At 46.5% G+C, this 27,073-nt stretch overlaps 1 protein-coding gene and 1 non-coding gene across 2 annotated transcripts; both read right to left on the reverse strand.

Annotated features, from left to right (window-relative positions):
- Positions 1-1,563: 1,563 nt before the first annotated feature.
- On the reverse strand, positions 1,564-25,613 carry SNTA1 (syntrophin alpha 1). Its single transcript, XM_039864088.1, has 8 exons — positions 25,160-25,613; positions 22,084-22,269; positions 9,061-9,265; positions 5,862-6,069; positions 5,584-5,714; positions 3,213-3,409; positions 2,298-2,485; positions 1,564-2,196 (listed from the first exon to the last, which is right to left on the reverse strand). The coding sequence occupies exons 1-8, from the start codon at positions 25,467-25,469 to the stop codon at positions 2,104-2,106; spliced, it is 1,518 nt and encodes a 505-aa protein (XP_039720022.1). The 5' UTR covers positions 25,470-25,613; the 3' UTR covers positions 1,564-2,103.
- LOC120604045 (5S ribosomal RNA) lies at positions 20,902-21,020 on the reverse strand. Its single transcript, XR_005653251.1, has one exon. It is a non-coding gene; the product is annotated as a 5S ribosomal RNA (ribosomal RNA).
- Positions 25,614-27,073: the final 1,460 nt, after the last annotated feature.

The raw sequence follows: 27,073 nt of genomic DNA on the forward strand, positions 1-27,073 counted from the left end.
CTAAATTTAACTTAATTTAAATTAATTTTAATTTAAAAACTGATACTCAGTTTAGTTATTGGAAAACTTTAGTACATTTGGAACAATTTGAATATGTGAATTCACTTTTTTAAACTGTATGTTTTATGAAATCTATTTTTTATGAAATCTAAATACAGATCAAGTATTTCCATGAAATTTTGGCATCTAAATAGAGATGTGTTGCAGGTATAAAATACACATCAGATTTTGAAGACTTAATATGAGAAAAAATGTCAAACAATTTCATTAATAGTTAAAGTGATAATATTTTGGATCTGTTGGGTTAAATACATTATTAAAATTATTTTCATCTTTTTTTTAATGTGGATACTAGAAAATTTGTAATTGCATATGTGGTTCACGTAGTATTTCTATCGGCTAGTGCAGGGCCAGAAAGTCTCTAAGGTGAACAAGGGCTCTGAAGACAGAAAGGCCGAGTTTGAAAATTCAATCTTAAACATTTTAGTCATGTGACTTTGGGCAAGTCACTCTTCCGCTATGAGTCCCAGTTTCCTTATTTGTGAAATGGAGATCATTGTGTCTACCACAAAGATGTGTGGTGAGGATCCAATGAGGAAATGTATGCTCAGTGTCTGGCGAACGGCAAGCACTCTCAAATATAAGCTATCATTACTGTTGTCACTGTGATTTTCTGGACAATACAAGCAAGTAGGGAGTTATAAACATGGCAAACTCACATCCAGCCAGCATGGTACAGTTTCCAAAGACATTCCACAAAGCAGCTCTGAATGTCCTCCATCCTGCAGGAAAGGGGACAGAGACTCTCCTACGATGGTTTTAAAATAGGTCCACACATTCTTTGACATTCTTTCTTCAAGAGATGGAGCCTAATTCCCCTCCCCTTGAATGTTGACTGGGCTTACTGACCCACTTCTAATGAACAGAATAAAGAAGAAGTGACAGTATGTGACATCCAAGACTGGGTCATAAGAGGCATTTGTGGATTCCTCTGGGCTCTCTCCTCTCTGGGGAAGCCAGCTGCCTTGTCATGAGCACACTCAAGCAACTCTATAGTTAGGCCATGCGGTGAGGAATGGGGCTTCCTCTGGGCTCTCTCTCCTCTCTGGGGAAGCCAGCTGCCTTGTCATGAGCACACTCAAGCAACTCTATAGTTAGGCCCATGTGGTGAGGAACTCATGGCTTCCTGCCATGAGTGAGCCATATTGCAGACAGGTCCTCTAGCCCCAGTCAAGCCCTCAGATAGGAGTAGCGCAGCTAACATCTTGACTGTAACTTCATGAAAGACCCGTAGACAAGAACAATCCATCTTAGCCCCTCTCAAATTACTAATCCATAGAATGTGAAAGATAATAAATATCCACTGTTTCAAGTTGCTAAACTTGGTCGTAATTTGTTACGCAACAATAGATAACCAATACACTATCCCTTGGACCCTGTGGTTAACAGCCTGCTTTTCTCCCAGGAAAGGGGCCCCAGTCCTGGGTCTGATCCATCTTGGGACTCCAGGGGCTACCACAGAACTGAAAGGCCAAGGCACAAACCAAAGACAGTGGACCAGGATGCCCATGTGCTCACAGGATGTTTATTTATCCAAGAGTAAGGAGGAAAGAGAGAGGATGAAGGGAAAAATCAGAAGCCCCAAGGTGGTGGAGCTGAGAGAGAAATGAACAAAAAGGCTCCTCCTCTTTCTCTTGCCTCGGACCCCAGGGAACTCCAGCTTCAGGGCCTCTGGGGGTGGCTTAAGGGCTTCTAGGAGGCCTGGCAGTTAGTGGCTGGAGTCAGGATCCCCACAGGGGCAGGTCCCAAGCTTGGAATGGCTTCTGTGTATACAAAATATTTCTCTGCAAAAGGCACTGGTGGGGAGATGGGGGTGGGGGCAACAAGGAAGCTACCCATCACAGGCAGGATCCACTGTGTCCTGAGTCTGGGTCCCAGTCCCCAAGACTATCTCAGCTTCCCTCACGGGCTGGGTCTCTGAACCCTTATTCATTTCCTCTCCCTTCCCTCAGCCCAGTGGTGAGCAGGAAGTCAGTCAGTGGAGGGCCAGGTCAGGCCATGTGGTAGACACCCCCTCCTCAGGGATAATGCATCGGATGACTTCTAGGCCAAGAGTCCCAGGCGGGTGACTTTGGCCGAAAGGAAGGAGTGGATGATGAAGACCATGGTTTTGGGGCACGAATGCAGGTCCAGCTGCTGCAAGTGGACAGAAAGAAAGGTCAGAAGAAAGAAAGGTCAGGAGCCCCATCTAGCCTGGCCTTTAGGATAGTATAGACCCCTCCCCCGCCCCTACTTACAATCTCTCCTTCAGCACCACCGAAGTCCAGGAAAAGGAGACTGGCACCATCATCTGAGGACATCTGCAGCTTCTCGAAGGGCTGTCGGAGCAGCACAGCTTGGGCCGCACCTGGCTCAGCTGCCCATAGTGTGAAGCCCTTGTCAATGTGCACAGAGAGGCTGCAGGGACGGCCATTCCATGTGCAGGCTGCAGGGAGGGAGCGTGGGCATGCGGAGGGTATGTGGGCATAGAAACAGCTGGCACTTTAGAGACCAAAAGCACTATCTCCAACCCCCACTGGTGGTTCCAAAAATGGGGATTGAATACTACCAAGGATGGGAGGCTCACTGTCTGTCATGCCATCTGTACACCCACCCTGCACAGTCACCCCCCACCCTAAAATAAGAAAGATGGCCTACAGAAAAATCACACCCCAGTTCTAGTCCCACTTCCAGCAGCACCAAAAGTGAAAATGGGGAGCTTAAACTCTGCATGGACAGGAAGCCCACTCCCTATAAAGGCAACAGCAGATCCGCCAAGCATGGAGACCTTAGAAACCTATAGAATGCCCAGTTAAATGTGAATTTCAGATAAACAATGGATAATTTGGACATATTATACTAAAAAATACATATTTGTTGTTTATCTGAAATTCAGATTTAAGTGGGTGTCCCGTATTTTTTTCTGGCAACCCTACTCCAAGTGCCATCTCTCACAGCCTCATCAGCAGAATCACAAACCAGGGCAAGGAAAACCCCAGAAAAGAGTCTCAGTACCTACCAGGGCACCCACACGTCCAAAACAGAGGGCCCTAAGAGACCCCAAACCCCACTTCCTTTCCCCTTCCTGAAGCACCCTAAAGAAGGAAACTTGAATGTCTCTGGGGATAATAGGCTCATTACCAGAGAGCTCACTCCCAGACCAACCAACCCACCTGTAGACACCTCCTGTACACCCTCAGCAGCCCGGTGACAGCCATCCACCAGCTGGCGAGTCCAGGTAGCTAGCTCCTGTGGTGACTCCACGCTGAACAGGTGAGTGTCCACACCATGGCGTGTGCCCGTGCGCAGGGCAAAGGAGAGCTCTGCATCATAGGGCACCAAGCCCTTGGAGGGGCCTGAGTGTACCAGCCTGGGGCAAGGGGTATGGGGCCACAGGCTAAGCATGAGGCCTCAGGAAGCAGGGAAATAGTTCTCGGCCAAGGTAGAAGTAACCTGGGAAGGGACCCTGTGACTCCTTCACCACCTAATGAGTGGATGGGACTTCCAGACCAGCATGATTGACTTACAGGAGACCATCTCCTGCCACCCACCCCTTCACTACCTTAGCTCCAGCTGTACCACTGTCTGCAAATACACCAAGCACAATCCTGCCTCAGCACCTTTGCACATGCTGTTCCATCTGCTAAGTACACTCTTCCCTGATCATCTGCATTGCTCACTTCCTCACTTCCTCAGGTCTTCGCGCGAATGTCATCACCTCTGAGAAGCCTTCCCTGACCTCCCTGCCTAAAACAGTACCCCTGCCACTCACCAGCCTTATTTTTCACGAGGGTACCAGAAATTATACTTATTTCTTATTTGTTTCAGTTGATTTTTTTTTAGGCGAGGCAACCCTTGGTTGACCTCACAGACTGCAAGGACCTTGTGAGCTTACAATCCTTATTTTTTATTTTTTACACCTGCGCACTCAATCTTCCTAGGTTGTCTCCCATCAAGTACTAACCAAGCCCAACCCTGCTTAGCTTCCAAGATCAGACGGGATCGGGCTTGTTCAAGGTGGCATGGCAGTAGACTCCGCTGACTTTTTAATTGTTTTTTTTTTTCACTAGAATATCACTAGGGTATAAATTTTTATCTAACTTGTTCGCCATTATATTCCCAGCTAAAATAATGCCTGGCATATAATAGGTGCTCGATAAACATTTGTAGTCTGAATTAATGAGTCGCTTGATTAGGTCAGCAACCCATGACCAGCTTATCCCTAGTAGGCAGCAAACTCCTAACACATGAGCCAGAGCCCAGCCCAGGGTCAAGAGACATGGGTGACAAGGGCCCAGACCCTGCAGCTAGATTCCCACTTGCTGTGTAACCTCTGGACAACAGACTTCAGAGTTCTGGCCCTTAGCTCTCTTTGCTCCTCACTACATACCCTCTCTCTCTCTTATAGCCTCAGTTTCCCCTTGGAGCTGCTGGTGATACCCAGTCTCCCATTTTCCAGCCCTGAGCTACAGACCCACAAGTCTTTAAGCATCCTAGCCAAGGTCTTTACCCATCTCCCACACACTTTGGACTCAACTTAGCATCTTGCTCTGACTTCCTCCCTTTGCACTCCCACCCCAGGTCCTGCTGCCTGCTCAGGCACAAGCTCCAAGCCTCCCGTTCATCCATTCATCCTGACAACTCCCTCACCCTCCCCATCTGGCAAGTACTAAGCCCAGTTAATTTTACCACCCATGTGTTTTTCAATGCAAATGCGGCCTTTCTTCTCCATCTGCTGCCTCCACCCACTTCCACCACCTCTCCTGCAAGACTGCAGCAGCCTCCCAGCTTCCATCCTGCCCTTCAGGAGCATTTTCCACCTGGCAGCCACAGGGATTCTTTTAAAACACAACCTAGACTAAAACCCTTCAACTCTGCCACAACTCTTTAAGATAAATCTAACATGCCTTAACCAAGTAATAGAGGCTCCGCAAAATCTGGCCCTGCTGACACCCTATCTCATTTCTCTCCATGTCCTGCATAGATTCTACACACTGGTTATAGCACACTCATAGCTCCATGAACACACTACAGCCCTTCGTGCCTCTGTACCTTTGACTATGTTGTTCTCTCTGTGTGAGATGCTCTTCTACCCTTTCTTCAACAACAAGCTTGACTCATCCCTCAAAGTTCAGTTCAAATGTCACATTCTTCCTGAAGCCTTCTCCCACTAGGCCAAGTAGAGTTAAGTGGTTCCTGAAACTCTGCATTGTAAAGGCTGTTCCTGGGTCAGTCTCCCCCTACCCAGAGTGGGCGCTCTCTGAGGGTGCAGACTATTGGGGTCAGCTCCCAGTTCCCCAAACAAAGCAGCACAGACCGGGCAGAATAGGTGTCAATGAATGAGTGACTGGTGGGACCTCATATCCTTCTATTCCAATCCCCCATTTTACAGATGAGGAAACCAAGGTCCAGACAGGCCCAGACTTGCTTCAGATCACCTGGGGAATAACTCAGGGCAAAATGGGGCTGGAGTCCCCAGCTTCTGAGGCATATGGGGTATCACCCCCCCAAGTGAGACACACACTCCTGCCTGCCAGTGGATACCTGGTGGTGATGAGTGGGGCAGTCCGGGCTGGGCGGCTCAGAGCCTCACGGGTCTGGGGGAGACAGCAGTAGAGAAGCAGCTCCTTTTCAGTCAGCAGGGCCAAGGTGGGCGCTGTGCCCCCATTGGGCAGCTGCAGGGAGCAAGGAAATAGTGAGAAGGGGCAGGGAGGAGAGAGGTCAGAGGGCCAGAGTTGGGAAACAGTGAGGAGAAATGGGAATGGGGTCAGCTGTAGAGGAGGGGAAGAGAAAAAAGGACAGGTCCCAGGCCCAGCAGGCACCTGCTCAGTCAGCCAGCCAATCTGCTTGATATCCTGGCTCCCAGCTGTGCTGGTGGCTGCCAGTAGTGCCTGCAGCTCGTCCTTGACCCAGGGCATCAGAGTGTGAATCTGGGCTTGGATGGCAGCTGCCCACGACCTTGCACTAGCCTCATCCTTGGCCCTCAGGAAGAGGGTGTCTTGGCCATCTGCTGAAGAGATCTCCAGATACCTGCAGGTACAAGCGAGGTAGAGAGGAGGGCCTGTCCACTGGGTTGCAGATGTCCAACTTTGAAATCTGGCTCAAGAAATCCCATCTACTGCAAAACTAGAAGAAACCACAGGGGATGTCCATGAGAGAATCAAAAGCAATACTTGCTGCTGGGGCTCCAGGCACAGTTGTTGGGGCCTCATGGGGTCTAGAGGGTCTAGGGACAAGAGATTATGACATATACACACATAGGTATAGACACACAAACACACACAAATATACACAAACTCAAACACATATGATAGGGGCCAAAATTATCCCTGCATGAAAGATTCCTAATCTTGCCCTTTTCTCATGGTTTCTTTTTTTTTCTCATTTTTTCCCCCTTTTTTTTTTCTCATGGTTTCTAATGAAAGGTTTGTCTTGCTGAGCCAGCTTCCAAGTTCTCTTTTGTGGTGTAGGACCAAAGTAATGCACTAATTAGAGAGAAAAAATACAGAAACTGAAGAGGCAGGCTTGATAGGCCAAGATGATAAAAAGAACAAGAGGAATGGACTAGGGAAAAGGAAGGGAGGGAGATGAAAAGCCATGCAGGCAAGTGTAGCAGAAGGGATTCAGGGAGGTACCCAGAGGAGTAGTGACAGGGAGATGGTTTGTTTGGGTTTTTTTTTGGTTTTTTTTTTTTAGGGAAAGGATTTTAAAATGTGTTGTGCGGCATTAAAGAGTCATGCTTCTTTGGCCTTTCTATAACAGATGAAGTGGGGCAAAAACTGGAGGGCAGCTCACACAACACCCGCTCCAACCCCTTTCACCTTTGCCTTCCTCTACTGCACAGCTAGAAAGCAAAAATACTTGAATTTCCAACTCCCTTGCAGCCAGGGCTGGCCAGGTGACCCAGTTCTGACCAATAACATATAGATAGAAATCCCTCCCTGAATGAAAGGTAAAGCTTTCCTAGAAGTGGTAGTTAGACTTCAAAGATGGCCTCCAACAAATCCATCCTTCCCTGTATACACGGTTCATTTCTTTTAAGAAGTGAAGTTTATTTCTCTTCTCCTTGAACTTGTGACATGTTTTGATAAATAAAATGTGACAGAAGTGACATTTTGGCATTCCCAAGCCACCGTGACATCCTAAGAGGAAGAACAAGCTAGGCACCTGGAAAGGTCACACAAAAAGAGGAATGCTCGGCCCGCCCTTAGCTGAGGCAGCAGACATGGGGATGAAGCAGCCACCTTAGACTTCCAGCCCCAGAAGATATCACACAGAGCAGAAGAACTGGCAAGCTGAACCAACCCAGAACATAAAATTGAGAGAAGTGATAAATTTATCTTCTACAACACTAAATTTTAGGATGGTTTGTTATACAGCTGTAGAACAAAATATCGGGGGAAAAATTCCTTTCCCTTTTGCCTTCATCCTGTCAGGAATATGGACACATGCTTAGAGGTACAGCCACCATTCTGCCCCCAAGAAGAAGAAAATCCACAATAAAGATGACAACGGAAAAAGCTGGAAGCCTGATTCCTTGAAGGCATTCTTGAGTAGTGACAGTAGCCAAAATAAACAGCTGACCCCTGAACTTCTTTTTAAACATGTGGAACAATAAACCCCTATTTATTTAAGTCATTTATTGGGATTTTTCTGATACTTGCAACCCAATGTAACCCTAAGTAAAAGTGAAAATGAAATATTTTCCATTATATTTTAGTTACCAGATTATGTTTTCTTGACTAAGATATCGTGCTGATATGGGACCCCAATTATAATCAAGTTATACATGTAGTTACAAATGTGTGAACATGGTCAAGCACGTGTACATGCATATACATATGTGAATATTAACATAAACAGACACAAACTCATAGGCACAAATCTATACTCATCCCCTTGCAAATGCTCACATATACACACAAACACTTGCATTTGCATGCCATCTTCTCATGCAAACACATAGAAGTACATGTAGACACATGCCTCAGGTGATGTTCGGAATCAGGCTGGGAACTATGATTAACCTAAGGTTCTATGAGTCTCAGGAAGGACTAATATCATCTCATCTTCACCCAACATAAAAGGCCCCTGTTACGGAGCACCTGTTAATGACCTGTGAATTACCACTTCTTGCCTCATGGGGGCAGGCTGGGGCTGGGGCATGAAGTGGGGCCAGGAGCTTCGGATGCTGAACATTAATCCGCCCTCCAGGCCAATATTGGGTATTTGCCTGGCATTGAACCTCGGCTGTAACTAGGACCCACAGCACAGCCTTTTATGCCCATGCCATATATACACCACACCCAAAATGGCATACCCCACTTGATCAACATATATTCCATTCAACCACCACCATCATTCAGGCACCTGCAGCTGCCAAAGCAGAGAGAGCTACCTGGAATGAAGCAAGTTCCATCCCTTCCTGGTTGTGTGATCTTGGTCAGCTTACCTCCTCTCTCTGTCCTCATCTATAAAATGGGAGTGAAATAATAGGACTTTGCCATAGGGTTGCTGTAAGAGTTAAATGAAATTTTATGCAGGGTAAACACTCGATAATGTTGGCTGGTATCAATCTTATCATCAGTGAACTGTTAAGAGCTGCTCAGATATGAAGGATGGTAACCTTCCATGGCCCTGACACAAATGTTACCAGACATCTCAGAACCTCAGGAGAGTTGGAAGAGCCTTGAGGGGAATCACTGAGTCCAACAACCTGATTTCACAACAGGAAATCTAAAGGTCAGTGAGGAAAAGGGAATCAGGACTGGAATCCAGGGCTCCTCCGCAGACCAAATTCCTCCTCAGATGTGAACTGCCCACAGGAAGAAGAGGGGAAGCAAAGCACACCATCATCCCCATAACTTCACTCTTGCATCCATTCAACAAACATTTCTTAAGCATCTACTATGTTCAGGCATTGTGCTTGTCCCTTGCAACACAAGGAGTACCTTTCCTTTGGCCCCACCACCTAATACCAGAGGATGTCTATCTGGGGTGCCCCCCCAACCCCAGGCTTACCTAGGCTCCGGATCATTGGGGGTACACCTCCTCGACACATATGCCATCTTCAAGGACACATGTTTGGCACCATTGTGGTCCCGGGGTGGAGGGCCAGGGGAGGAAGGCTGCCGCTGAAGGGGTGAGGCAGGAGGTGAGTCCCAGCCAACTGAAGTCCCGCCGGCAGAGTTCTTGAAATATGGTGAGACCTCCTTCATGTACTTGACTGGTCAGGGGACAGGTTAGCAATTACCATGTGACATGGGCTCACATGCAGCACATATCATAAGTGTCACTAATTCATTAAGAGTTTAATATATGTCCAATATCGTTATCCTCCTCTAGGCTAAAGTCTCTGACAGGGCAGTGTGGTAGAAAATACTATATGCATTCCAACATCCATTCTCTCATTTTTCTCCTGGTTTACAGATACGTGACCACCTGGAAGAAAAACTACATTTCCCAGCCTCCTTTGAAGCTAGGTGTGACCATATAACTAAGTTCTAACCAGGTAAGTAGAAGTATTTAGACCTTCGCGATGGCTGCTTAAAGGGAATGGACAACAACTGCAGCAAGGCAGTAAAAGAGCACTGAGACAGGAGTCAGGAGATGTGACGGCTCTGCCACTGTCCTATTGTCTGTCTCTATATCTTCAGTCTTCTCACCTGCAAAAAGGAGGGGTTGAATGAGATAGTCCTGTGGTAGAGGCACCTAACTGTCTTCCAATATAGTGATAACCTCCCAACTTAAAGCTTCATTTTCTGGACTCCTTTGCAGCTATAAGTGCCCGTGTTAGTAAGTCTGGCCAATAGGATGAGAGCAGAAGGAAAGCGCACTACCAAGTTCTGTCTATTAAAGAAAGGGGCATACCCTTCCTTCCCCCTCTTTTCCCCTGACAGGTTGAGCTAGCTGGAACACAGACTAGTGGGGCACCATCTTGACCATGAGGACATGAGCCACACTCTAAGGAAGGCTGACCAATAAAAGAGAAATAAATAGATGCTAACACTTTAGAGATGTCATGTCAGACTTGGACTGTTACATAAGAAAGCAAGGAGCTTCTATTATATTTAAGCCATGGTATGTTATTGGTCTCTTGTTAATGCAGCATAGCTTGATCTAACCAATATAGGTACCTAGGGGCCCTCTTAGCTCTGACCAGTCATCATCGAGTATAGTGGATACCTTCTAGAAGAGCATTGTCCAACAGAGCTTTCTGTGATTACATAAATGTTTTATATGTATACTGTCCATTACAGTAGCCACTAGCCATATGAGGTGTAGCTAATTTGAGATGTAGCTAATACAAATGAGGAACTGAATTTTTTATTTTATGAGTCAGACAAGGTTCCTTGCCTTCATGGTGCTTCCCAGCCTAGCGGGGGACACAAACCTCCACACAGACACAGAGGAAGAGGCTTTTTATTTCATTTTAATTAATTTAAAAATTTTTTTTAATTAATTCCAACACCCCCTAAGCTCCCACCCCTGACCTACGGATATTGCCATCTCCTCTTAAAAACTGGATCTCTGAAGGTGGGGCATCTCCTCCCACACATTTGGGGTACACACCCGGGGCCTGGCACACCCGGGGTATGGACCATGGCTCCACTGGGGCTCAAACCCAGGACCTTCTGCATGTAAAGTAGACATGCTAACCTCTACTCTATGGAAACACCCCTAATTAATTTAAAAATAAATTCAAATAGTCACATGGAGCTAATGGTGACCATATTGGAAAGTATAGTTCTAGAATAGCAGCCCAGACCTATTTCTCTGCCCAACTGACTCGTAAAGTCATGTTCTTATATATGATCCTGATTTCCTGGCTATGCTAGCTGGACCAGGGGTGAACACCTGACCCACACTAGGCTACCCGAATTGAGAATGGAAGGTTTCCTAGACTGGCGACTTGAACAAACTTGCCATGGCAGGCAACTACCTTCTGCTGTGGGAACAAAGGAGAGGAGAAAGCTGGTTTGTACAGAGGAAATTAGTGAAGATGTGTGTCAAGAGACAGGGAGAAATCCCTGCCAGGCACCTGCTAATGTTCTAGTTTCTGATGATATTTGTCCTTTAGAAAGTCAGGCTGCCATCTCAACAGGAGTTATATTTTCAACCGAAAGGGTCTTGATTGGGGCCTGGATCCCATGCCTTTCTAGAAAAGAAAGATCTCACTAACAATAGCAGCTAAAAGTGAAAGGCAACATGAAGACAAGGCTGATCTGAGAAGAGCTTGGTAGGAGGAGAGATTCAGAGACAAGTCAGTTTTCTTGAGCACCTGCTGTGTGGCAGGTATTGGTCTGGCCCTAGGTAGGACTGGGATGCTAAACATATAACACTAGCACTACCACTTCTTTATCTCTTGTTCATAGAAGACATCATGAATTAATCATAGTGTTCTATAGCAGCCATTATTAATCAATTAAGGCTGATAGGTAATATAAAACATTTTGATCATTCTTGCTACACCAGTTAGATGAGTCTGGCTGCAAATAATAAAATGTATGATAACAGTGCCTTAAGCAATAACGGTATTTATGATTTCATATAACAATAACACTAGAGGAAAGCAATTTCAGGATTAGTTCAGTGGCTCAATAATACCAGATTCAAGATAAGTCTCTCTGCCACTCTCTTGGTCTTCCCCTCATGACCACAAGTTGGCTGCCACAGCTCAAGCTAGTTGTTCCTTATATGACAAAACTCAAAGCAGGAAGAGAGGAGACAGGCAAAAATAGGGCTATCTCCTAAAACTATATCAAAGAAATAAATATTTCCATAAAGCCTTATATCTCATTGGCCCACCTGGGCTGCATACCCACTTCCAGCACAATCATTAGTAAGAAGGGATAGTCAAGACTTAGACCAATCACAATTTAGCCTCTGGGTTGAGCATATTTCCACCCAATAAAATCAGGCTCCTGTTAGCAAGGAAAAAGAGGAAAGAGTTAAGAAGCAGGCAACCAACAGTGTCTGCCACATATGCCCTGGCATCAAGACTATTCCCAGTTATCATGAGCAGCAGTCTCCTTACCTCTAAAATGAGCTATTAGGAAGACAGTGTGTATATCAAGGTAGTTAAAAGACTTGCTCAAGCACTAGTCTCTCTTTTCTTAGCCAGGTTGTCCCCTCTGCTGCCCTACTGAAGGGTGACTATGCCTGCCTCCCTCCTCTTCTCTCAGCCTACCCTGCTCCCATGGCATCTGGCTTGCGAGTCATCTGATGTTTGCAGTCAAGGCCCAACCAGTATGCTCAGGCCAGGATGGGGTGAGAAAGCAGTTCTTGGCCCAGGTCCCTGGAAGAACCAGATAAGAAGCTATTTCTGTCACAGGAGACTGCCCTTGGAGGCTCAGATAGGATCCAAGGCATACAGGGGTGAAAGTGAGAGAGCATTAGAAACCTTACCGGGGGTTGGAAGAGAAGTTATGCTGAAAACAAGAACAAGTTTTTGTGAGAGAACTAAGCGTAGGTCCAAAGTTTTGGGGACTAGTACTAAAAATGACTCAACCTCATCTTTACAGCAATGACTTACCCCAGGACTGACTGTTGGATTATGTCTCAAGGAACAATGGAGGTGAGACACATCACAGCCTATCTGACATTTAAACCATTCCCCCAGCCCTTTCCTCCTTGCTAACAGAACCCTGAGCCCTACAGGCTGGGCTTCTTCCCAACCCAAGGGGAGAATCTCGATTGGTCAAAGCTAATCATGATCATTCCATTCTTCTTGCTTGTGATTGGTTTAGAAAGAAGCAGGTGATACAATTCTGGCCAATGAGATATGATGGAAAGTACACTTCCTTTCTTTCTTCTAGCCTTTAGAAGTTGCTAGGAGGAGATCTGGTCCTAGAGCAATCATAATAACCTTTTGACCACAAGGGTTTGAGATCCACACATTGAGGATGGTGAGGCCTTAAATTAATCTACCCTGGAGTCATGCTACCTTTAGGTATTCCAGAAGAAAAACACTTTTTCTTCAATGTTTAAATCCCTCTAAACTGGGTTCCTGTGACTTGCAGATAAAAACATCCTGACTAATATAGCCCCCATCCTCACTCAGGGATACAACTGATCTCCTTGCTATAAATAGCCATGTCCCTGCCCAGCTCAAAGGCCAGCTCTGGCTCCCCTGCACCCTTCATACAACTTCAAGGCTCTCCAGGACCTGGACCCTGCCTAACTCTCTGGCCTCATTTCCTGCCACATCCCGAATCTCACCATCTAGTGTAATCATACTGACCTCCCCAATGCTCTCAGAAGACGTATGAACTTCTACACTTTTGAAAATGCAATTCCCTCTGCACAGAATGCCCTTAGTACATGGCTTGAGGACAGGTACTCTCGGATTTGAAGTCCAGCTTCAGTACTGTCTAGATGTGTGAGCATGGACAAGGTAATTCATCTCTCCAGGCCTCGATCTGCTAGTCAATAAAAGAGGAATAACAATGTCTACCTCAGAGAGATGTTAGAATTAAATGAGATGATGGAACAGGTTAGAGACTCAAGAAATATGTTTCGTACCTATCAGCCACACCTGGCCGCATTTCTTAGAACTCTATTGTGATTTTGTGTACTGGGGTTGTCTTACCCACCTAAATGGGAGCTTCCAGAGGACAGAAACTGCGCTTGATTCAAACCCAGAATCAGTGTCCTGTGACTGGAGAAATAAATGCCAGGACAGGACAGCAGAAAGGAGAAAGTGCCACAGTCCAGGAGGTCACAGCTTAGCTCAGACATCACCCTCCTAGAAAGCCTTCCCAGATGCCCACACTGATCCAACACAGCCATCACTTCTGAAGTCCTCTAAAGCCCATCCCCCTGTGTCTCTGTGGAAATCTGTGTCCCTGACCAAGCTGGGAACACTGTGAGAGCGGGGACCTCATCTGACTCATCTCTGTGTCCCCAGAATACAGCAGGGATCTCCTATGCTACATGTTCAGCAAATGAACATTTGTCAACTTGGAAGCCAGAAAAACTGTTAGAGCCCCTGCTCACTGGGCTGTCCCTGAACTGGGTCCTCCTCCTTTCCCACAAGAACATGCTATAAATGAACAGCAACCCAGCTGGTGCCAGAAACGGGGCTTGGATTTCACAAGTCATTGGCCTGTCCCAAAGTGGGGGTGAGGTCCTAGAGGCCCCAGAGTATGGCCATAAATAGCCCAACTCGGAGGCCTCCTCCCTGCTCTGATTTCTGCCTGAGTCATCCTACCAGGCAGAGCAGGACTGCCCAAAGGTAGTAGCCTGGAGAGCTGAGGGCACAACCATGGCCTGGTGGCCAGCATTCTTGAGACGCCAAGGATAGACTCGGTGTTCACACCCTCCTGAGTCAAGGCCATGGCCAGGAGCCTAGTAAAGTAGTGATACATGGGCCCTTCTTCCACAGGGAAGATGAGACAGACACAAACACTGCCCCTTCCAGAGGCCCCGATTCCCAGCTCTGCCAAGGAGAGAAGCTAGGACCTAGCCCTGGAACCAAGAAGCCAGGAATAGATTTCACTAAAAACACAAGTAACAGACAAGGCAGGACCATTTGCCTGGCCCAACACAATTGGAAAGGAACATGTGTTATGGAGAGATGGAGATACATCTGTTTTGGCTCAATACAGTATCCCCAGTATTTATCCCAGTGCTCAATAAATGTTTGTGACTGAATGTCTTGGCTTTGAGTCTTGGCCAAAGCCTGTCCTCTAAGCTCAAGCTATTACTTGTCTGTTCAGTGGGTAATCACTTACTAGCCCCTGCCTGAAATTACAAGATCTATCCATTTGCTTACTAGTCTATGGCCTTTCTCCTCCAACCAAAATGTCAGTTCCATGAGGGCGGGGACTTGTTTTCTTGTTCACTTTCATATTCCCAGCATCTAGAATTGTACCCGACATATACCAGGTAATCAGTAAACAAGAAAATTGTTATATGAATAAATATTGACAGGCCTAGGGCTTCTCAGCCTGGAGAGATGGCGTTGAATTGAGCTCTGGAGTGATGCAGGTTTGGGTTTAACTTCCTTACTGTGAGCTTGGACAAGTGACTTGGTTTCTGTGAGCCTCTATTTCCTCATCTTTATAATGGGAGCAAAATATATCTACCTTCCAGCATATTGAAATTTAATATCTGTAAAGCACTTTGTCCCGCCTAGTATAACATAGGTCTTCAATAAATAGTAGTGTGGTTATTATCTCTGCTGCTGTGCTTAATGTGACAGTATAAGGAGATGGGCACAGAATATGGTAACGAAGATTTTAATCCAGGTCCTGTCACTTACTATCTGGCCTTGGCAAGTCCCAAGGTTTCTCTAAGCCTGTTTCCTCACCTATATAATGGACACTGATACACCAGCTCTCTGAGTAAGGCATTGTAAAGATTCAAGTCCAGGCTGCCCACTCGCCCACAAAAGATAGTGTGGAGTGGACATAGGATTCCAATGGGCTCTGAAAGAGATGACCTTTAAAGTCCTGCTAGTCCAACAAGGCTGGACTATAAATAGTTCCCAGCCCCTGGCAGGCCCTGCAGAAGGGCTGACCAACAGAGCCTAGGTTGTCAGACTCTGGAGCAAAAAATAATCTCACCTCACTATACCCTTGTGCAGTATAGGGGGCACCATCTATCAAGATCCTAAAGGCACTTGAAATCTTTGACCTAACAATATCTATCTTGCAGGAACCCCACTTCAGATAAATGCTCATGGCACACAGAGGGGTCATGGCACAAATGTCTATAATGCAAGAGTCTCGGAAAACTTGAATGTCCATAGGTAAGGGCTTCTAAACACAGGATGTGAGCTTTCTGACCAGCAGACCATTCAGTCTTGTCCATGGCTATATTCCCGGTGCCTATATCAAGTCCCAGCATAGAGCCAAGGCTCAGTAAATATTCGTCAAATGAATGTATGAATCCCAATAATAGGATGTTATACAATCATTTAAAAAATGAAACAGAGCTACATTTACTGAGTTGAAAATATGTCCTCAACTTGTTAAATGACAAAAACAAAAATGGACACTTTCTGAAAGTATGTAAAAATATCAATGATGGTTATCTCTATGAAAAGATAATTGCTTTATGCTCTTCTGGAGGCGGTTCTTATAGGCATATATTACTTTTTACATTTTTTAAAAATCTAGTTTATTTTTTAAAAATATACCACCACATTCCACATCATCTAAGCCAGTATTCAGAGATGAGGCCTTCGTCAACTCAGGAAGTGAAGGGTTCTTGGATCTTGGTAATGAGAGAATAAAATACTTTGAGTGCCTACTATATACCAAGCACCAAGTTCAACTCTCACAAACACATCTTCATCTAATCACATCAATTTAATGAAATAGAACCATGTTTTTTTTTAACAGTTGAATAAATTGAATAAACTGAGTCTCATAGGGGTGACATGACTTGCAGTGCAGTATAAATATTTAAGAACATATTTTGCATCTGACAGATCTGAGCTCAAATTCCATCTCTGCTACTGTGTGACTTTAAGCATATAGCTTTACCTCTCTAGGTTTTAGTGTTCTCATCTGCACAATAGGATGAACAATGTACCTAATTCACAGAGGTGGTTTTGAAGATTCAGTGAGATAACATACGGAAGGCACTTAGCGTAGTACCTAACACATTGTAGGTACTCCATGAACAGCAGACACTACCATCACTATTATTATCATTATCATCATTATCATTATTGTTTCTTCCACCACCATCAGCAGCCTAGCTCGCACAGCTAATCTAGGCCAGAACCTGCCCCCAGAACCCCACAGGCATTTTAATCAAGATCCAGGGAACAGGCCAGGGCTGGATTTAGCCAAGTTTTGCCTGTGGGAGTCACATGGCCCAAAACCGTGTGTGTGTGTGCACGCGCCTGTGTGCATGCACTCGCACACCATGTAGCCAAACAAATGTTCCCTTTAGAACAACAGGTCTTTGCAGCTATGGGAGGACTGGACGGGTGCTCCATTCATGATTCTGTTCCCAGGACAAGTCCCACAGGCACGTCAGGAGCACAGCATGATTTGGCTAAGCCGAGCAGGGTAGCTTCAAATTAGCTGCAACCATTAATAACATCCCACTTTTGACGGTGGTGATGCACTGAGCCAAATTTGAGGCAGGACACCTGACAGTGTCCATCTCCCAGTGGAGAAGTCAGCAGGGGCCTGGCTTTGGAGTTCTGAGGACTCATAATGGAAATTCTCAGGAGTCAGGCCCAGCTTGAGCATTGAGTCCCATCTTAAACATTTAGGAAAGTCAACTTCAACTAACGAAGTTAAAAATAAAGTTGAAAGGGTCAAAGATGTACCCTAGTGATATTTCTCACTTCACCAAGATATAATGTTTGTGTTGGGCTCAGTGCCAGGCCTGGGGCTCTGAGACAAACTACACATGACTCCTGTCCTCAAAGACCTCCGAGTTTACTGGAGAAAACAATAATGCTGATGCTGATACGATGATGGTAAAATTAACTTTTATTGAATGTTTACCATGTGAAAGACATTGTATTATGTACTTCAAATGCATTGTCTCATCCTTATAAATAGCAAATTAAATAAATAACTAAGTACCTACTATGGGCACTGGCCTCTGCAAGTTACATGCATTACTTTTTAACCTTGCAAATAACAATGGGAGGTAGGTATTATTCAACACTGAAGCAATAACGGCCTCTGCAACCAGACAGATCTCAGTGTGAATTCTGAGTCTGCCAATTTATTGGTTGTATGACTTGAAGGGAGTTATTTATTCTCGACAAACCTTGGTGACTTTGTAAAATGGGGATTATAGTAATTTCTGTTACTGTATGTGCCTTTTATGTACATATTACTGTTCCTGTATCTTTTAAAAGCCTAATCTTTATGTGGGATGTACTTTTCCCTTTATACAAAGTATTAAGATTTACTTTATTAATTTTAACTGTCCTTTAGTAGTATTATTTTTAATGCATCACAGGCTCACTGTTGCCGCTGGCTTGACAGCCACACTGAGGGTAGAGAAAGGGAAGGCATTTGGCTGTGCCCCCTCTTCCCGCAGGCCTGGTCTCCAAGGGCCCAGGCTGGCCCCGGCTCCAGGTCTGCTCACACAATGGGCCTCTCTAAGCAGCAGACAGAGGCGTGCTGGTTGCCAGCTTGGGCCCAGACTCTGGTCACAAACACATCCCTGTGACTGAGAATAGACTCAATATATTTATGCAAACCCCTGACCTCACAGAGGAAAAGGTCCAGAAGGCAGATGGGGGGTTCCTAAAGTCCAGCTGAGCCCCTGACTTAGGCTGGCGCCCAGGGTTTGCCAGTGATATCTGTCCTAGGATGTTCTGAGGGGGCTCTGTACCCATCCAGCCCTCAGGAAAGATGTCCAGCTGCCCTGCTGAGTTCTCACCCAAAGGACAGACCACCCTTCTATGGCCCCTTGGAGATGGTCTTAGGAGTGGGATGGGGCAGGGAAGTTCTAGAATCCAGTGATTGGGTTCTAGAAACCTAGGCGGAGAGAGGCTCCCAAGAGCATTGGTCTCAGACTGGGGCTACTGCCCAGTCCTTACCTTTTCCACAAACTTTCCCATATCTAAAGGTCCAGCCACAATCCAGCATCCTAGCTCCCTCACATACTCCAGGCTTCTCAGATCAGCACTGTGATCCAAAGATTCTTGACCCAGTGCCCACGTCCACCCCTCTGCTGTCCTGGGTGAAATCACTCCTTCCACAAGACTGCTGGGTCAGGAGAGAAGTTCAAAAGAGACTTCAACTAAGAAAAAGCTCAAGAAAACTATCGAGAAAGCCACAAGCTCCAGACTCTTCCTCTTATCCAAGCTTGCTTAAGACAAACCACCAGCCTCTCCCTCCCATTCATGGCCCCACTCATTCTGCAACTATTTGTGCCTCTCTCCAAACCAGGTTGATACTACTGAAGCCTCAAGCTGACCATGTGGGCCCCTGCTGAAAATCTTTTAATGGCTCTTCCTTCCCCTCCAGAGAAAATCCAATTCTTTTAGCATGGCATTCAAGGCCCTGCAGGATCTATCAATCTGTTTAGTCTCCTCTTTCTCGACTCCCTTCTTCACACACTAGGCTCAAACAATGCTGAATTACTTCCCAGACAATTCCCCAGTAAATCAAGTCACTTCACCCCTCTATGGTTTTGCTCAGACAGCTCCCCTGCCTGGAATGCCCTTCCTCCACCTCATATCCACCTCTGCTTATTGTTCGTAAAATGCCAGCATCTCCTCCTCCAGGAAGTCTTTCCTGACCACCCAGAGAGAAGTAACCACTGCCTCTTCCTCCAATCCCTGGTCAGAACTAATCTCAGCATCTATGACACATTGGTGAGCTGGTGGGTTTGCTAAGCAATCTCTCTCACAAGATTGAGAGTGCCTTTGAAACCACTAAGTAGAACAATACAAAGGGAGGAGAGAGAAAGAAAAAGCAGAAGAGGGCTCTCATCCGAAAGGAAGGAATACTACGAGAAGATTACAAATGACTTGATGCTGATAAATATGACATCTTGGATGAAATGGACGAATTCCTTGAAAGACAGAAACTGCCAAAGCTCATTCAAGAAAAATAGATATCTAAATTGCGCTATTAAAGACATTGAAATCACAGTTAAAAACCTTTCTATAAAGGTGGCTTCTTGGAGAATGCTACCAAATACTTAAGGAGGAAATAATATCAATTCTACATACATGCAATGGGAGAGGAGGGGCATTACTAACATTTATAGAGTGCCTACTATGTGCCAAATCCTATCCTAGGCAAGAGATAGGCCAAGCTCCACCTGGAGACCAGGGGCAGAGTTTGCCCAAGAAAGATCTTGTCCTATGAAAAATCTCAGAGAACATAAGCACTGGGGAACCTGTCCTGGGATGCTACACATCTTCCCTGCTGTATCCATGGTAGACTTTGCTAAACAATTCCAGTTCCCTTCTGCTGAGTCCAGACAAGACCTCCCAACCATTCTAAATATAGAACTCCTAGCAGCCACCAGGGAAGCTGACTCTCAAAATGGAAGCTATTGGTGATCTCTGATCTAGTCTAAACTCAACCAATATGGAAACTAAGTAAGGGTCTTATCCAAGGCCAGAGATTCACCACAAAGCAGACAGGATTTTTAAGTAGTCTATGTGGAGACAGTGTTTATATTTTATCTCCCCACTGCCCCATGTCCAGATGGTGAGCTCCTTCAGGAGAGGGCCTGGGTCTGGTTTAGCTTCTGACTCAGTTCTCTGCACATCAGGTATATAGTAGGTCTGCAAATGTTTCTTGGCTCAGTGAGGAAGAAATGGTGTGAATGAGTTAGATGGAAGTCTTGGGAATTAGCTAACCCAGGAGATGATCCAGGCATCTAACACTCAGAGATGCTACTTTCTCAGAATGATCCACACCAAGAACCCAGATAGAGACATTCTCAACCTAAGGATGAGAGGCTGAGGGGGACCTCAGTGTGAATTAGAAATGTGTCTACAGTAGAAATTTTCCCATCTATAGACTAAACTATCAAACAGCAGAAACTAAAAGAGCGCTTCAAGTCAACCAAAATATGACATTTTGATGAATTTCAGCTGTTTCGAACTGTATTACTGGCTATAAATATCAAAGTAATGAGGCAACTAAGAGTTTCAAAAAGTCTCTTAAAACCATAAAATATATGTGCAATCTCATTATTTAATTTTTCTGTGTAAGTATGATTGATAGACTTAAGCTTTTAGGGACTAATACTAAAGAGTAAGCTTTTCTAAAGCATATACTGTATATTTTTATTTATTTTTTTATTTCTTATTATTTGTTTGTTTGTTTGTTTGTTTTGGCAAGGCAACCCTCAGTTGACCTCACAGATTGCAAGGATCTTGTCAGCCTACAATTCCTTATTTTTTATTTTTTATACCTACAGCACCTGGTCTTCCTAGGTGGTCTCCCATCCAAGTACTAATCAGGCCCGACCCTGCTTAGCTTCCAAGATCAGACGGGATTGGGCTTGTTCAGGGTGGCATGGCCATAGACTATACTGTATATTTTTAAAACTGCCTAGTAGCATTTAAGCAGATACACTCAAAATGCAAAAATAAAATAAAACAACTGCAGTTGGGGCCACAAGAATGTCAAAGATCACTCAGAGACCCTGAGCCTGTTTGCTTCTGCGGTCTCTTGAAGACCCCTTTGGGGAAACAAAGGCAACACGTCAGGATCTAGGCCTGGGACTCAACTCAGCAGCTTCGCTGGCCGTGGCATTCTCCATCGGCCCCCGCCGCCTCCCTTGTGCCTGTTCTGGGCCATGAGCCAGACACATTCCTCAGGCCCCCACAACTTCCGGAACTGACAGAGAAGTTTGAGGAAAGGGCTGAGCAAAGCAAAAACCTCCTGAGAGAGATGACAAAAGGCAGATATGGGATAACCACAGCAAGAGGCCTATAACAACCAATGGGGAAACTGAGGCCCAGAGAAGGCAAAGGTTTCATCCAAGACCACACAGTGAGGAGATAATGAAATGGAACCACCAAGTTTCCTCCAGAAGAAAAAAAAAAAAGTCATGTCCTCTCTTGTCCTTGCTGGAAGGATTTGATATTCTGCTATAAAGGTGGAGTCCTCTCCCAAAAAAGGATGAGTCTCAGAGTTTGGGGGCCCGTGGGTACTGGAAAAACCTGGAGCTGAGAGTTCTCCTAGTTCCTCAAGAAAAAATAGTAGCCAGCCCGTCCCCAGTCCCTTCCTTCCTCCTCTCTCTTCCCGAGTCACTCACTGGATGGCAGATCCTGCCATGGATCTTTTATCCTGTTCACACAACCCAGTAAGGCAGAAGTTAGATCCTTGATTTACAGATGAGGAAACTACAGCTCAGGGAAATGAAGTACCTGTCCAAGGCCACAGAAATAGGGAGTGGGAGAGAGAAAATGAAAACCAGGTCTGTCTAGCTCTGTGCCAGCTCACCCTCCCACCATCACACACTGTCTCAAGGCAGATCTCCAAGTTCTGTTTCTGTTTTCAACTCTGTCCACCTCCCAACCCCCACTGCTTGAGGCCTGGGGGAGGCAGGGAAAAATTGAACACCCTGAGGGTCCCCAGATCTCACCTTCCAGCACAACCTCTTTGCCTGTCTTCTTCAGAACCTGCACCGCCTCATCGTGGGTGGCAGAGGAAAGATCTTCCCCATTCACGGACAAGATGGCATCCCCTACAAAGAGGGCCTCCGTCTGGTCAGCTGCCAGGCCCTTGAAGATCTTGGAAATGAGAATAGGCATCTTGTTCTCCCGGCCACCTGCACAGGCACAGAAAGAGGAAGAAACTGAGGCAGACGCTCCAACGCTTGGGAGTCACATCAAAGCAAAATTATTTCTGAAGGCCTCCCTTGGTGCTCTATCCAGTGCTGGGAAAGGGGAGGTGAAAGGGTAAAGAGAATCTCAGCGAATCTCAGCTGAGTCTTAGGAGTCTGAGACACTAATAATACTAAGTCATTTTCTAAATTCATAATGTTATAGTTTGGTTACTGAATCTTTTCTTCCAATGCTTTGAGTGTTCACCAGTGTTTGAGTAATTTACAAGATGCTTTGATAGCTTTTTCTTAAATATTGTGGATTTTAAGCAATTTTCCCACAGTGGAGGAAACCTATTCATACTTACCTAATCTGGCATTACAATAGAATTCATCTATTGCTATGGCTCCAAAGGATCCCTTTAGCGATCAAGAAGTTTATAATCCAGGATCCAGGCTAGAAACCAATGCCTTAAAGTCTAGTGATTTCAATAGCCTATCTGAATCGCATCTCTGATTAAAAAAAAGATAAAACTAATACATTTTACTGAATTGCTTATTGCTAAACTTCTGGACAACCTTTTAAAATAAGAAATAGTAATAACAGTCCACATTGGTTCCATGTATCAAGTGTCAAGCACTATGCGAAATGTTGTCAATGCTGTCTCTTTCATCTTCACAAGGCCCCAATCACACTGGCATTCTCAGTTTCCTGTCAGGAAAATTGAAGTGTGAAGAGAAGCCCCTTGCCCAAGTTCATTCAGCTAGTAAGTGGCAAAGCCAGTATGTATGTGAACTTAGGTCTCCTGGCTTCAGAACCAATACTCTTAATCCTATGGCCAAATGCAAGTCGGACCCTCAGATATCACACTACTGGTCCATCCCCAAATTACTAAAGATGAGTAACTACTGGCCCAGAGACAAGAGGTCATTATTCCAAGGTCACACAACAAATTAGTGGCAGAGGTAAGACTGGAAGCCTCTCTTGACCCCCATACAGGACCAACAGTTTGCTTATTGTACTGCACAAAGCTTGAGGGCTAGGAAAGGAAGGAATTTCTATTTGTATCTGCCCTGCTCCACCTGAAACTGGGAACTTCAGTTCAGTGTGAAACTATGATCATTCCTGGCTGCCTGGGCTGGGCTGGACCCTAGATGGGAGGTCATGATGGCAACTGGAGCCCGCTCTCCACACATGAAAAACTGAATGGAGCTTGTACTTCTCCTGATGCCTCCTAAAAGTACCTTCACCCTCACCTGGAAGTATGGAGCTAGGATATAACTTTATGTGACCTTGGAAAGTCCCTGCTCCTCTGCAAATCTCAGCTTGCCCATCTGCAAAATGGAACTACATGAACTCTAAGTCCCTTCCTGTTTTGACATATCGTGTGTACAATTTCTGGATTGATCTGTTGCACTATCTGGGGTTGGAGTTTGGGGACAAGACTAGTACCCAATCCCTGGCTTACCATTTCCCTCTTTTGATCCCTTTGGTTGGCTGCATGGAAATTTGTCCTTCCATAGGAAAGAACCAACTCCCCTGGGCACTCTCTAGTGGCCTGATAATTGAGATGCAAATCCCTGCTCTGCCATTCACTGACTATGATCCTGGGAAAAGTGTTTCTTTTCTGAGTCTGTTTCTTCACCTGCAGAATAGGGATTATGTTCCCTACCTTTTACCACTTGTTGCCAGGATAAAGTGAATCACGAGCCTAGAGTACCGAGCGCAGCACTTGGCACACAGTCGTAGCCAAGTCACCACCATCCCTACCACCTCACCCAGGCCAAATGGTCTTGAAGCACCAGGAACAGAGCCAGCACTAGGAAGAGGGAACAGTGTACATCCAAGATGACACAAGGGCTGACATCCTTTCCTAAAGCGGATAGCACTCAGCTGGAGGCTGATTCCCTGAGAAGTGGTGAACTCAACAGGTGGGGCTGAGGGCAGGGAGGAGGCAGGGATTTTAAGCACTACAGTTAGTTGCTTTGGGAGTCTCTCCTGGCCTTCATTTTCACTCTCATCTAAGCAGTAACTAACAAGGCATCTACTATGTCTTGGCAGGGTGAGTACTTTAGACTCCTGTTCTCTAGAAACATCACAACTCTATCATTAGCCTCATCATATAGTTGAGGAAACTAAGGTCCAGAGATGAGAAATGACTTGTCTACATTCACACAGTTGATCTTGGATTCAAATACAATCTGGTTGCACCCTAAAAAAAGCTGGCAGTATTAGAGACTGAGGGCTCTCAGAAAGGAGTAACAACTCTATGTCCATCCCTCTCAATCCTGTGCAAGGTAGAGATGGTCAGATCAATAAACTCAAACCCAGCTCTCTGCCTAAGTACACAACCTTCCTGGGTCCTCAGGTTTCTAGATCCTTTCTGGGCCCCTGTATGTGAGCGAAGCCGGTGCCTCATCCGCAATCACCCCCGTGCTTTGAACTCCAGGCCTTGCCCCTATCTCCCACTTTGGTTGTGTTTCAGGGACTTCCCCTCTCCCTGCCCTAGTAGTGTCCCAGGCCTCAATCCCGACTTCCTCTACCCTTTGCTCTCCTGGGGCCCCTCTTGTCCTTGATGCCCATGCAACCTCTTGGAGGTAACCCCTCTCGGATCTCTATACCTCCACACAGAACTCCGCACCCACATGTCCTTGGTGCGCCCTCTAACCCCTTCCACATATGTGCCTTTCAACTGAGACCTCCGACTCTCAAAACCATCTACGACCTTGATGTTCCCAGTGCCCTCGGTTCCCTCTGTCCCCTTAAGCCCCTTTACTCCCAGACAGAAGTCCTCCAATTCCAAGTCCTAGGTATACTGCCAGCCCCAGCAACCCCTGAGCCCTCAGCGGCTCCACGGACGCCAAGACCTTGCGCCCTCTGTGCCTCCACGCCCACCTTTGATGCTGATGCCCAGCCCGCCGGCGTCGGCCTTGCGCACTGTCACACGGCGCCGCTGGAGCAGTAGCGCCTCCGGCAGCTGCGGCGCCGCCGTGCCGGGCTCCGCGGAGCCGTTGAGCTGCGCGGGCTCTGGCTCCCGCGGGGCGCCGGACTCCTGGCCCGGCTCGCCGTCGGCGGGGCTCACGGTCAGCGCGTCCTCCGCCAGACTGAGCAGCACCCTCTGCCACCGCTCCCCGCCGGCCCCCGAGCCAGCCCCGGTGCGCAGTTCCAGCAGCCCGGTGCGCGGGGCGCGCCGGCCTGACGCCATCTTCGCCTCCGAGCCCCTGGGTCGCTGCGTTCGCCCTGCCCCACTCCGCCCGGCCGGCTTCCACCCAGGGCCCAGGGTATAGGGCAGAGGGGGCCCGGCAGGGCCAGCTGCCACCCTACCCGGGCCACAGGGGGTGGAGCCTAAAGGGGCGGGACCATCTGGTGGGTGTGGCTCATGGCGAGGGGCGTGGCCGAAGGCAAGCTAGCGGGAGACTGGGGCGGGGGCCCAGGAGCCGAAGGATGTATAGTGAGGGACTACTTGGGGGGTGGGATCATAAGGGCGTCGGGGCGAGGCCACAAAGTAAGAACTGGAACCGGTGAGATGCGGGAGCCGGGCGGGGCTTCGTGTCGGGGGCGGAGCTTTAGAGTCCTGTGGAGGAGACTACTGAGCAAGGCCATCGGGGGCCGAGACATAAGAGCGCAAGAAAAAGACACATAGATCCTGGGGCAAGGCTTTGGGCGTCGAGGCGGGGCTGCGCATGACGGAATGCAGGAGTCCAGGGACAGGGCCTAAGTTTAAGAGGTAGCCACTGAGCCGCGAGGGACTTGACAGGCGTGATCGCTAGCAAAGGAGCTTTGGAAGGAGCTGGAGCCCGAGCTTTTGCCTGTGGTCGTGGCTTCTAAAGCTGACAGACCACGCCTACTGGGTTGAGAACGCTGCTGACTCTGCTTAGGGTTTGGGAAGGAAGTGGACATGGTCCCCACTCAGAAGGAAGTTTGGGAAATTAACCCCCTCTTCTGTCCACAGTCGAATACAGAAAAGCCTGAAGTCTCACCTGAGAAGGACCGGGAACTCCCACTGTGAAGGAAGAGGGCTGGAAGATGGGGCTCTGGATCTGGGCGTCTGGAGACCCGTTTAGGATCCCTGCTCAGACTCCTTTAGCTCCATGTCGACTTTGGTCCCAGCACTTCACTTATTTAAATCTCAATTTTCTCATCGTGAAATGGGGGTCATAATTATCCCTACCTTACAGGGCTTGAGTCAGGATTAAATCGATGTGAAAACGCATTGAAAACTGTAAATCTCTATGCAGTCAATATCATCACTTTCATATAGTAAATGCTTACTATTGGCCAGGCCTAGCTCTGAACATTTTTCATATGTTATCTCATCTTTACAGCAGCATCATGTTGTAGCTATGAATAGCCCCATTATACAAAAGTGAAAACTTGGACTGAGAAGGTCTAATTGGCCGAAGTCACACATTTGTGAGTGGAACATCCACTATATGCCAAACCCAGACCTCTTTGACACCAGTGCCTGGACATTGACCCACACTGCTAGACAGATGCCAAATATAAAATTAAAGTGTAACAGTTAACAGAAAAATCTCACAAATCTACACACCTCAACCAATCCTTTTAACTGCCCTTAGTCTCCATCCTTCACTCCCAGCCAGGATGTGTTGGGCAATAAATACTTAGGGACACATCAGTATGTAGACTCCCTGCACCTTCAGGTAGCACCCTCCAAAACAAAATACCATCAAGAAAAAAACGCTCACAAGAAAACAGGTACTTGTACAAATTGTCCACAGTAAACTATGCTTGCAAATAACCAGAGATGAACCCTGATGTCCAACATAAAGGAATGGTTCTATACTA

Source organism: Pteropus medius, unplaced genomic scaffold (genome assembly GCF_902729225.1).
Source record: "Pteropus medius unplaced genomic scaffold, Ma_sr-lr_union100, whole genome shotgun sequence".
Taxonomy (NCBI): domain Eukaryota; kingdom Metazoa; phylum Chordata; class Mammalia; order Chiroptera; family Pteropodidae; genus Pteropus; species Pteropus medius.

What these genes read in the sequence shown, in the direction of transcription:
- SNTA1 (XM_039864088.1), bottom strand. Translation starts at nt 25,469, where the DNA reads ATGGCGTCAGGCCGGCGCGCCCCGCGCACCGGGCTGCTGGAACTGCGC. An exon ending in GCCCCACTCATCACCACCAG is followed by an intron (nt 3,410 to 5,583) that starts GTATCCACTGGC and finishes CCCTTGCCCCAG; the next exon opens with GCTGGTACACTCAGGCCCCT. An exon ending in GTGGTGCTGAAGGAGAGATT is followed by an intron (nt 2,197 to 2,297) that starts GTAAGTAGGGGC and finishes GTCCACTTGCAG; the next exon opens with CAGCTGGACCTGCATTCGTG.